The sequence below is a fragment of the Chiloscyllium punctatum genome, chromosome 23, assembly GCF_047496795.1.
Source record: "Chiloscyllium punctatum isolate Juve2018m chromosome 23, sChiPun1.3, whole genome shotgun sequence".
Classification (NCBI taxonomy): domain Eukaryota; kingdom Metazoa; phylum Chordata; class Chondrichthyes; order Orectolobiformes; family Hemiscylliidae; genus Chiloscyllium; species Chiloscyllium punctatum.
Window position 1 is genome coordinate 88,691,441 of NC_092761.1, and position 12,974 is coordinate 88,704,414.

The 12,974-nt window shown below is 41.7% G+C and overlaps 1 protein-coding gene across 2 annotated transcripts in view; it reads left to right on the plus strand.

The window, feature by feature from the left end:
* sorl1 (sortilin-related receptor, L(DLR class) A repeats containing) overlaps nucleotides 1–12,974 on the plus strand; it is a 195,923-nt gene that overhangs the window by 146,348 nt on the left and 36,601 nt on the right. For both annotated transcript variants that reach the window (XM_072593453.1, XM_072593454.1), the window contains exons 29-32: nucleotides 2,135–2,266; nucleotides 4,358–4,492; nucleotides 7,495–7,653; nucleotides 12,481–12,636. In XM_072593453.1, coding sequence (XP_072449554.1) covers nucleotides 2,135–2,266; nucleotides 4,358–4,492; nucleotides 7,495–7,653; nucleotides 12,481–12,636 — 582 coding nt within the window. The remainder of the gene's footprint in view (nucleotides 1–2,134; nucleotides 2,267–4,357; nucleotides 4,493–7,494; nucleotides 7,654–12,480; nucleotides 12,637–12,974) is intronic.

Sequence of the window (12,974 nt, forward strand, 5' to 3'; positions counted from 1 at the left end):
ACATAGAAAAAAGTAAATTTCAAAAACATAATTTCATTTCCCATTCTAGCTTTTCTTAGGGAAAAATAGTTGAATCGCAATTTTTGACACGAGTGTAACACTCAAGATTTCCCAGCAGGGATGTAGGACCTGCAACAACCTAGTTTTCTGAAAAGACAGATTTTTAAAAGGGGAAAATTGTAAATCTGAAATGGAAAATGAAATAAAGACAAAATGCTGGAATAACTTTTTTCCATCTGCCTGGGCTTTACCCAGGTGAAAGTCCATTGCCAAACTTAGTCACCCAGCTAAACTTCTGAAAAGTTTCACAGATTTAGCCAGTTGAGGGTGATCTCTTTTTAAATGGGAGCACATCTCCACCTCATTCCAAATCATGGCTGTACAGGCTAGCAATATCTGAACCTCAGGGAGCTTCTGTCTGTGCAGAAGATGTGAATGTAGGAGATATGGTCAGTAAATTCGCAGTTGAGGCAAAACTTTAATGCTGTGATAAATAGAGAGGAGGGGAAAGCCTTACAGTACTGGATGATGTAGGGGCTTAGCAACGGCTTCTGGAGTTTAAGCCTGGAAAGTGAATTGTGATTATTTGGAATTAACTAGGCAAAAGTGTACATATTGAGTGGCTGGGCCCTTGGAAATACAGAGGACCGGGGGACTTGGTGTGCACCTCCCTAGATCCTTAAAGTTGGTAGGACCAGTAGATAATGTGGTTAAGAAGTCATTTGGGATACTTGTCTTTATTAGTCAAAGTATTGAATACAAAACCAAGGAGGTTATGATGGAGCTGTAATTGTAATGTTTATTAGTCTTCAACTGGATTACTGTTTGCAGTTTGGTCACTACACTATAGAAAAGATGTGATTACACTAGAGAGGGTGCAGAAGGCATTCGACAGAATGTTGCTTGGGATGGAGAGATTCAGCAGTAAAGAGACTAGATCAGCCAGGATTGTTGTCTATGGAGCAGAGAAGGCAAAGAGGGTGTCTGGTTGGGAATTACAAGGTTCTGTGGAGCAGAGACAGAGCAGATGGGGGAAAGACCTTTCCCCATGTTCGAGGGATCAGTAACCAGAAGGCACAATTTTAAGGTAAGGGATTTGAGGACTTTTTCTCATCCAGAGGGTTGTAGGTATCTGGAGCTTGCCTGAAAGGGTGGGAGAGATGGGAAACCCTCCCCATGCATAGAAATTAGAATTAAGTTCACAATGCAAAGTATTGATGCTAAAAGTCTGAATTATAAAAAGGAAATGCTGGAAATACTCCATAGACTAGGGAACATTAGTTTCACGGATGACTTTAACCTGAAATAATATTTCTTTTAAGGAAGATTTACAAAAGCAGAAATTGCTGACAAAACTCAGCACATCTGATGAAGAGTCATTGGACTCAAAACATAAACCCTGCAGATCTGGCAGCACCTGTAGGGAGAAAACAGCAGAATTTTGCCAAGAATTTCTGTTTTTGCTTCAGATCTCCAACATTCGCAGTTCTTTAATGGTAACAAGATTGGTAAAACTTTTGAGGTTTGGCATTTTGTGAAGACTAGAATTTGAGAATAGTAAGTTAAAGGTATATGAGAGTATATAATCAAGAAAGAAAGATCATTCTGGGTTTTTGGAACTAGTGAAGAATCTTCCTAATCTTTCCATCCCGACCTATTTGTTTAAACTTTGATTTAATTAATTAATTTTTAATCATATGAATGGTTTAAATGTATGTAATCAAAGTAGTTCTGCAAATCTGAAAGTTCTTTTGGTTAAATTGTTCCTGGTGTGAATCACATAGGATCACACACTTTGAGCCACCCCCACTCTCCTCTAGCTTATCTCTCCACGCTTCAGGCTCTCTGCCTTTATTCCTGATGAAGGGCTTTTGCCCGAAACGTCGATTTCGCTGCTCCTTGGATGCTGCCTGAACTGCTGTGCTCTTCCAGCACCACTAATCCAGAATCTGGTTTCCAGCATCTGCAGTCATTGTTTTACCCCACAAAATTAGTGTTAGGATCTGTAACTTGCCAGTGTGATTTTTTTTTGACTATGCCAAACATTTAGATTATTGGGCTTTTTTGTAATCTAGCAGGCTGTCATTTATAAATAGTGATATTAACTCTTTACTGTTCATGCTTATATTTACAGCACAGACAGGAGAGTTCAACAGAACTTGTGACCCCTTCAGTTTCAAATGCTTGAATGGGATGTGCATTAGCATGGAATGGAAGTGTGATGGAGTCGATGATTGTGGAGACTATTCAGATGAAGCAAATTGCCGTAAGTGAGGGAGAAAATACTTGCCTAAAATCTGGTCATTTGTGAATATGCTTAAACCGTGCAGGTCAGTATAGTGGGGACCAGTGGAACAGGACACACCAGATGACCTCCTCCTTTAGAGACCGCAATTTCCCTTCCCACGTGGTTAAAGATGCCCTCCAATGCATCTCGTCCACATCCCACACTTCCGCCCTCGGATCCCACCCCTCCAACCGTAACAAGGACAGAACGCTCCTGGTGCTCACCTTCCACCCTACCAACCTTCACATCAACCAAATCATCCGCCGACATTTCCGCCACCTCCAAAAAGACCCCACCACCAGGGATATATTTCCCTCCCCACCCCTTTCCGCCTTCTGCAAAGACCGTTCCCTCCGTGACTACCTGGTCAGGTCCATGCCTCCCCTACAACCCAACCTCCCATCCTGGCACCTTCCCCTGCCATGCAGGAACTGTAAAATCTGCGCCCACACCTCCTCCCTCACCTCTATCCAAGGCCCTAATGGAGCCTTCCATAATCCATCAAAGTTTTACCTGCACATCCACCAATATCATTTATTGTATCCGTTGGTCCCGATGCGGTCTCCTCTACATTGGGGAGACTGGGCACCTCCTAGCAGAGCGCTTTAGGGAACATCTCCGGGACACCTGCACCAATCGACCACACCACCCCGTGGCCCGACATTTCAACTCCCCCTCCCACTCTAACCGAGGACATGGAGGTCCTGGGCCTCCTTCACCGCCGCTCCCTCAACACTAGATGCCTGGAGGAATCACGCCTCATCTTCCACCTCGGAACACTTCAACCCCAGGGCATCAATGTGGACTTCAACAGTTTCCTCATTTCCCTTTCCCCCACCTCACCCTAGTTCCAAACTTCCAGCTCAACACTGTCCCCATGACTCGTCCAGACTTGTCCTACCTGCCTATCTTCTTTTCCACCTATCCACTCCACCCTCTCCTCCTTGACCTATCACCTTCATCCCCTCCCCCACTCACCCATTGTACTCTATGCTACTTTCTCCCCACCCCCACCCTCCTCTAGCTTATCTCTCCACGCTTCAGGCTCTCTGCCTTTATTCCTGATGAAGGGCTTTTGCCCAAAACATCGATTTTGCTGCTCCTTGGATGCTGCCTGAACTGCTGTACTCTTCCAGCACCACTAATCCAGAATCTGGTTTCTAGCATCTGCAGTCATTGTTTTTACCATAGTAGGTACATTACTAAGGTTGAATTATGTTTCATAATTTTTTGATTTTCAGCGTAGTGAAGTAAATTGTGCCTTTATTAAAATTTTTTTGATTGGAGAATCTGTAAATATTGATTGCGCGGACTGTCCTGAGAGAGACATTGCTCCATTCCTTCCGCAGTCTATCAACAAGATCTAGAGTTTTTGATGTATGATCATGATTAGCAGACTTTGGTGTACAGAATAGATTTGTTGGAGGTTAATGAGCGATAAAAATGTACACGATAAAGATCGTGTTGCTTGTCTGTACTATCGTCCAAGGCTGGGCTTGCAAGATAATCTGGAACAGAGTGAGAAGAATTGCAGCCCCATTGACTGATCTAACCCATCTGCCTCTTGAGCTGCCATTAATGAACCCGATTTCAGATCAATAATCAACGTTTCCATTAGTAATGTGAAACTACCGTGCTGAAATATTGGGTTAGTCTGAATACAATAAAACCCCTGGCACAGTCACCTAAGGCTCAAGAAGGCTCATTGTGGTGCTCAGCCTTTCAAACATTTGAAGTACAACGTTGAAGTTTAATGCATTCTTTAATTGTGTAGTATTGATATTTACTGCCAGGAATGTGGAGAATTAATGTCCTGTCTACTTCTCATGCATTGCAAAGGAAGATTCTATTTAGGGGCAATTATTAGTTGTCCTCCAGTCAGCTTTCACCAAAGTGTAGTTTGAGTGGGCCATTAATTGGAAGTTAATTATTTGTTTTGCTTTCTAATCAAAGGATCCATTATTGGCAGTTGTTCTTTTAAGGGAGTCGCAACAATGTAAATCATTTTCTTTATGTATCACTGTAAAAAATAATGCTTATCAGTTATTATTTTGTCATCTATCGCTGCAGAAAATCCAACTGAAGCTCCTTCTTGCTCAAGATATTTTCATTTCACCTGCCAGAATGGAAATTGTGTTCCAACGTGGTGGAAGTGTGATCAAGAAAATGACTGTGGAGACTGGTCTGATGAAGAAAACTGTCCTGGTATAAACATTCACTCTAAGTAATGACAGTGTGCATGTGGTGTGGGTGGGATGTACAATTCCAAACTGACTGAAAATATTTGCAAATTTTGCATTTTTAAAAAATTGAAGGTACCTCTGCATTCCTATAACCGCATAACAGCTGCTGATTTGTTTTTATTTTGTTCTTTAGCTGTATGGCTGCAAATTAATTACAGTTGAATAACAGAATTCCGTATTGTAATGAAAATGGTCACTTTCATTGAAATTCGTTTAAGGTGGAAGGTCTAGAAATATGGAACGACGAATTGGGTAAAACTTATTTATGAATGTTGAGTTAGTGTGTATAATTATTTAGCATCTACGGTATTCTTAGCATATAGATTACGTTTCAAGCCCTGATGTATGTCAGTTTGATAGTAAGGTCTCACTGTGTGGCCAAGTATTTTTAGCTAAAATTTGATAGAGATGGTTTAATGGTGGAATGTTAGGCAGGATTCTGAGAAAATGTCCCTATTATCCTCAAGCTGTGCAGTAAGGTTCCTTGTGTTCACTTGGAGAGGTAACTGAGATCTTAGCCTAGCTTCTTCTCTGACAGAGCAGCAGTCTGTTGGACTAAAGTTTCAGCTTACATTATAGATATTTTCTAATCAACTTGGAGCAGGTGTGGCTTGACCTCAGGCCTCCTGGCTCAGAGGTAGGGAATCTGCCACTGTACTACAAGGGACCCTCCGTTTACTTTATTTGCTCAACTTTTTGTCTCTTTATCCTGTGACTCAATTTGGATGATTATCATAGAGTCATAGAGTAGTACAACATGGAAGCAGGCCCTTTGGCTCAAACTGGTCCATGCTAGCCATGGTGCCCACTCAGCTAGTTCCAATTGCCTGCATTTGGTCCATATCCCTCTAAACCCTTCCCATTTATTTACCTATCCAAATGTTTTTTAATTGTTGCTACTGTGCCTGCCTCAACCACTTATCTGGCAGCTCATTCCATACACTCATCACTGTCTGCATGAGCAAGTTGCCCCTGAGGTCCTCCTTAAATCTTTCCCCTCTCAGCTTAAACCTATGCCCTCTACATTTCAATTCCTCATCACTGGGAAATATGTATTCATCCTATCTCTGCCCCTCATGATTTTATACACCTCAATAAGGTCACCTTCTCTTACGTCCTCTTGCATTCCAAGGAATAAAGACCTATCTTGGCCAATTCTCCCAATAACTCAGGCCTACTAGTCCTGGCAACATCCTTGTAAATCTTCTTTGCACTCTTCCAGTTCAACTATGTCTTTCCTGTAACAGACTGACCAAACTGTACACAATACTTCCAAGTCACCAATGACTTATACAACTGTAACATAATGTCCCAACTCCTATGTTCAATGTCCCGACCAACGAAGGCCAGCATGCTAAACGTCTTCTTCACCACCCTGTCTACCTTTCAATGAACTATGTATTTATATTCCTCGATCCCTCTGTTCCTCAGGACCTTACCATTTACTGTACAAGTCCTATCTTGGTTTGACTTTTCTAAGTGCAACAACTCACACTTATCTGTATTGAATTGCATTTGCGAATCCTCAGCCCAGTTATCTGATTGAAGGGCGGGAACAAGAAGCAAAAGGATGAGTGACTGTGAAGGAGGCACGAATGATCGGCAAAGAAAGAGAAGTTTGTCTTCTTCGATGAATACTTAATTTTACTGGACCCTCTTCAGGGCATTTATTTTCTTTGAGGCTGCAAAGGTCCAGATAATGGATTTAAGTTTGTTGTTCCATATTTCTAGACCTTCCACCTTGAAAGAATTTCAATTTTTTTCTGTTGGTTAGTGCAGAAAACCAAATCCAGCTCTGTAACTTCCTTCCCATCCATTCTCTGCACTTGTGTTTCAACTAACTGGATTGTAAACCTTAGCCATTGTTTTAGTTTATTTCAGTTCATTCATAGTATTTTGGTATTAAAGAATAGTACTTCTGTGCATTGTATGTCCACAGTAAATCTGATGATTGAGTCGAGGGTATTTTTCACAACACTAGGAGAAATCTAAAGAACAGTAGAATGTAATCAAATTCTTCTTACTGTGCATCAGTCAGCATTATCCAAGCATGTGCTTTCAGAGGAAGATGACAAATGGGATGTAAAGCAGTAATTTTTCTTCTCATAAAAGAAATGGACCACTTTCTTTGGGGTAGAGGTTGGGGAAGAAACTCTCATAAGACATCATTAAGAAAATTACGACATGTGTTGAACTGTTCCGTATGTGATTACAGAGAGTAACTCATCTGAGTCCCCAAAGTCTGTCCACCATCCATGAGGCACAGGTCAGGAGAGTGATGGAATACTCCCTGTTAGCAGCCCCAACAACACTGAATAAGCTCGACATTATCCCGGACAAAACAACCTGCTTGATTGGCACCACATCCACAAGCATCTACTCCCTCCACCACCAACGCTCAGTAACAGCAGTGTGTACTATCTACAAGAAGCACTGCAGAAAATCACCAAACATCCACAGACAGCACCTTCCAAACCCAATACCACTCCCATCTGGAAGGACAAGGGCAGCAGACATATGGGAACACCACCTCCTTCAAGTTCCCCTCCAAGCCACTCACCGTCCTAACTTGGAAATATCCTGGAATTCCTTCCCTAATGATATTGTGGGTCAACTCTCAATGGACGGACTGCAGCAGTTCAAGAAGGCAGCTTACCAATATATCTTCAAGGGCATCTAGGGACAGGCAAATGCTGGGCCAACCAATGATGTCCGCATCCCACAAATGATTTTAAAAAAGTCTTCCTGCTTTCCCCTCTCAACTGAGGATGATGGAACCACAACTGAGCAATGAATGAGGGACTTGGTGAACGGAGGGGGGCAGACATATCATTAAGAGAGAGGGATGATTTCAAATGGGGGAGAAGGGAAAACTAATGTTGTTGCTTTACTTCAGATACCAGAATTTATTTCTTAATCAGAAGCCTAAATGCTTTGTTACTGAAGTGTTTGCAATTGTTTTAGGTTGGGGACCTGTTCAACGTACAACAGAGACTCCCTTGAGTTGTGGTCCCAACCACTTCCGCTGTAATGTCGGAGGATGTATTATAAACAGTTGGGTGTGTGATCGATATGAAGACTGTGTGGATGGTTCAGATGAGGAAGGTTGCCCCACTTTTCCAGGTAAATCAAAATTGGATGGGCAGCCCATCTTTGCAGTGTGTAAGATTTTGGCTACTTTGGGAACTTTTTTTGGTTGCTTGCATATAGTTAAATGTGTTTTTTGTAAAAACGCCTTTTATGCAATATCTGAATTGGAAATGCCTATCCATTTTCAGAAAGTACAAAGCAAATTCTGTTTCATGCACTGATATTGTCATATTAGTTTTGATCAAGGAAACTTTAAATTTGTCCCAACAGTTTCAGACAATACTCAGTGCTCATTGAGTATAAATGCTTATGCTTAAAAGATAAGTTGTTATCCTGAGAATTTTTGATGTGTACTGTGGGACGTTGTAGCTTATATCATTCTCACTTTTAACTCATCACTACAAAATGTTGTTGAAGGTGAGAATGCTTATTCAGTTTGTGCTACTGCCAACAGTTGTTAATAAGATGTTAAACATCATGACTTTGAAACTCAATGGACTGTGTTTTCCAGCAGATTGGAAAACAGCAAAAATGATTGTTTTAAAAAAAGGAGCTAGACAAAAGACGGGTAACTATAGGCTTGATGACGTCTGTAGTGAGAAAAATGCTTGAATCCATCAGTAAGCAAGAAATAGCAAGATATCTGGATAGAAATTGTCCATCGGGCATATGCCAATATGGGTCCTTGAAAGGCCAATCATGTTTAACTAATTTACTGGAATTCTTTGAAGACATTGAGTGGGGAACCGGTGGATGTGGTGTATCTGGACTTCCAGAAGGCATTCGACAAGGTGTCACACAAAAGGCTGCTGCATAAGATGAAGGTGCACAGTGCTATGAGTAATGTATTAGCATGGATACAGGATTGGTTTGCTAACAGAAAGTAAAGAGTGGGGATAAATAAGTTTCTTTTTCTGGTTGGCGATCAGTGGCTAGTGGTATGCCTCAGGGATCAGTGTTGGGACCACAATTGTTTAAAATTTACACAGATGATTTGGAGTTGGGAACCAGGTGTAGAGTGTAAAAGTTTGCAGATGCCACGAAGAGGAGTGGTAGAACAAAGTGTGCAGAGCATGCAAAGTCTGCATGGGGTTAGGTTAAGTGAGTGAGATGGCGTAGACTGTTGGTAAATGTGAGGTCATCCATTTTGGTAGGAATGTCAGAAAAATAGATTATGATCTAAATGGTGAAAAAAATGCAGAATGCTACTGTGCAGAGGCACCCTGGTGTCCTTGTGCATGAATCTCAAGAAGTTGGTTTGTAGGTGCAGCAGATAATTGAGAAGGCAAATAGGATATTATCCTTCATTGCTAGAGGGAGGGAGTTTAAAAACAGGGAGGTTACACTGCAGCTGTATGGGATGCTGGTGAGGCCACACCTGGAATAATGCGTACTGTGTTGCTCTTGCTTGAGAAAGGATGTGCTGGCACTGGAGGGGGTGCAGAGGAGGTTCACAAGGTTGATTGTGGAGTTGAGTGGTTGACTTATGAGGAGAGATTGAGTAGACTGGTACTGTACTCATTGAAATTTAGAAGAATGGGGGGGATCTTGGAGAAAAATTATGAAGGGAACAGATAAGATCGAAGCAAGGATGTTGTTTTCAAGGGCGAGTGAAACTTGAACTCGGGGGCATAGCTTCGAAATAATGAGGATCAGATTTAAGAAAGAACTTTTTCATCCAAAGGGTCATGAATCTGTGGCGTTTGCCGCCCATTGAAGCAATTGAGGCTACCTTGTTGAATGTTTTTTAAGTCAAAGATAGATTTTTGAATGGTAAAAGAATTAAGGGTGATCATGAGCAGGTGGGTGAGTGGAGCTGAGTGCACAAAAGAAAATCAGCCATGATCTTATTGAATGGCGGAGCAGGCTTGATAGGCCAGATGGCCTACTCCTCCTCTGCACCCCCTCCAGTGCCATCACATCCTTTCTCAAGCAAGAGCAACACAGTACGCATTATTCCAGGTGTGGCCTCACCAGCATCCCATACAGCTGCAGTGTAACCTCCCTGTTTTTAAACTCCCTCCCTCTAGCAATGAAGGATAATATCCATTTGCCTTCTCAATTATCTGCTGCACCTACAAACCAACTTCTTGAGATTCATGCACAAGGACACCAGGGTGCCTCTGCACAGTAGCATTCTGCATTTTTTTCACCATTTAGATCATAATCTATTTTTCTGACATTCCTACCAAAATGAATGGGGACTGCAGGGATAATGAACAAACTGACCATGGTATAGGGAACCATTCAATTGAGGTGAGGAAATAGGAATATAGATTTGGTAGGGGACAGTATAATTGATATTGTTCTTTGCAGCCGTGAGCAGGAAGGCTGTGTTGCCTCCCCTGTGTCAGGGTGAAGGTATCTCCTCCGGGTTGGAAAAGAACTTGGAAGGGGAGGGATCCATTGGTTGTCATCTACGTTGGTATAACGAAATTGGTATGACTAGAAAGGAGGTTTTGCTAGAATATTCTGAAGACTTGCGAGTTAAATTGAAAAGCAGAACCTCTAAAGTAATAATTTTTGAATTACTACCTGAGCCACAGGCAAACTGGTAAAGGGTAAATAAACAAAAGCAGAAATAGCTGGAGAAACTCAGCAGGTCTGGCAGCATCTGTGGAGAGAAAGCAGAGTTAACGTTTCAAGTCCGGTGACTCTTTGTCACAACTGAGAGTAGGGGGGGTAAAGGTTTTGCAAAAAGCAGAAATGTAGGATTACAAAGCACAAGGATGTGGCATCCTAACAGAGCAGCTTTTTGGATAATGATTCCCAGCCTTGACAGCCCTCTGCAGCAGAGAATTCCACAAAATCCACAACCATCTGAGGAGAAACTCTCTCTCCTACTCCACTTTGTCATCTGCAAACATGGAAATATTACGTTCTGATGCATTCTAGCATGTTAAAGGAAATGGGTCCAATACCTCTCGGTCTACAAGCAGTAATCTTCCAAGAATCCTTAGATTCTGAAAAAGTCCCAGAAGACTGGACCACTGCTAATGAAACACCTTTGTTTAAACGGTGACGGAGATTTAAAACATTAATGATAGGCCTGTTAGCTTAACATCTGTTATTGAGATATGTTAGACTTTATTATAAAGGATCTAATAGTGGAGCATTTAGAAATACATAATGTGATCAAGAAGAGTAAGCATGGCTCCGTGAAGAGGAAATTATGCCTATCAAATTTACTAGAATTACTTGAGGAGGTAACAAGCAGGATCAATAAAGAGGAAGCAGTGGAGTAATATATTTGGATTTTCAGATGGTGTTTGATAAGATACATAATGAGATAAGAGCTCATGGTTTTTGAGGTAGTATATTAGCGAGAGTACATGGTTGACTAACCAATAGAAGGCAGAGATTTGGAATAAGGGGGGACATTTTCAGGATGGCAATCTGTAACTAGTGGAATACCACAAGGATCAGAGATGGGACCACAATTATTTACATTATATTAATTAATCGAATGAGGAAAGAACATGAATTTGTAGCTTCCTTTTCAGATGACACAGAAATAGGCAGTTGATGAGGATGACAGAAAAGTGCCGACAGAGGAATGTTGACAGTTTAAGTGAACTGGCAAAAACTTGTCAGATGTAATATATGTGGAAAAATGTGAGGTTATGAACTTTGGTAGGAAGATGAGAGGAGCAAAATATTATTTATATGGAAAAAGACTGTAGAAAGTTACAGAACAGAAGAATTTGGGAGTCCTAGTGCATAAATCACTAAAGTCTAACATCAAGGTTCAATGGGTAACAGGGAAGGCAAATGGAATGTTGGCCTTAATTTCAAAGGAATAGAGTATAAATATGGGGAAGATTTGCTAAAACTATGCAAGGCACTAGTCAGACACAGCTGGAATGCTGTGAACTATTGTGGGCCACTTTTGTAAGGAAAGGTATACTGGCAGAGGAAGCAATTCAGAGAATACTCACTGGGCTGATCCTGGATGTGGAGGGACTGCCTTATGATAAGTTGGACCTGTCTTCATTGGAATGTAGAAGGATGAGAGGCAACCTTATTGAAATATACAAGATTTTCAGGGGACTTGACAGAATAGATGACTCTCCCTTGTGGGAACGTCTAAGACCAGAAGGCATAATCTCAGAATGAGAGGTTACACATTTTATAAGACAGAGATGAGGCGGAATCTCTTCTCTGTGAGCTGCAAATCTCCAGAACTGTGCACCACAGAGGACTGCCAAGGCTGGGTCATTTAAGTTTATTCAAAGCCAAGATAGACAAACCGAATTTTAATCGGTAAGGGAAACATGGATTATAGGAAAATGCAAAATGTGGCGTTGAGGAGTATCATTGATCTTATTGAATGGTTTTAGATTTAGATTAGATTACTTTACAGTGTGGAAACAGGCCCTTCGGCCCAACACGTCCACAATGACCCGCCGAAGCGCAACCCACCCATACCCCTACATTTACCCCTTACCTAACACTACGGACAATTTAGCATGGCCAATTCACCTGACCTGCACATCTTTGGACTGTGGGAGGAAACCCACGCAGACACTGGGAGAATGTGCAAACTCCACACAGTCAGTCGCCTGAGGCGGGAATTGAACCCAGGTCTCTGGCGCCGTGTGGCAGCACTGTGCCACCGTGCCGTCTGATGGAGCAGACTTGAAGGGCTGAATGGTCTACTTCTGCTCCTATGCCTTATGATGAGAATATGGGCTATTGTGATCTAATACAGATTATTTTCTATAGATGCTTTCTAATTATTTATAAATATAGACTGCCTGCTTTGATTTACTATCTGTGGAATTTACTTTCTTCCCGTAAACACAATATTAAAGTTTCATAGAATCTATGAGCTCTTATAATTCTGTCCTGTCTCAACAGCAAGCGTAACAACTACTTCCACCACCACCGTGCATCCAGCTGGAAAGTGTAGCCCTTCCGAGTTCCGTTGTGTTCGAGGCCATAACTGTATCCCCAACTGGAAGCAGTGTGACGGCCACAGGGACTGCCGTGATGGGTCTGATGAAGTCAACTGTCGTGAGTACTTCTACCAAATTAAACTTCCTGCACTGGAAGCTATTGAGTTAAATTGCTAATAAGGTTACTTAAAATACTTCATTTCAGAAGTAGGAATTAATCTATGTTCAAGTTGGTTTCGAGGCTAATCAAAAATCTTAGCCTATTCTCAGCTGCCTCTGTCTTCCTCCACCCAACCGCCTAACAATGCAAGGATTTACAATTGTTTCAAATTTTGTCTTGCTCATCATGTCTCTGTATGCACCTTGCCATTGATTTCGGAGGACTGGATTTGTTAATTTGCTTCCCTGTAACAGAGAAGCTGAGTTAGTGAGTTGGCATATAAGGATGAAAGGTAG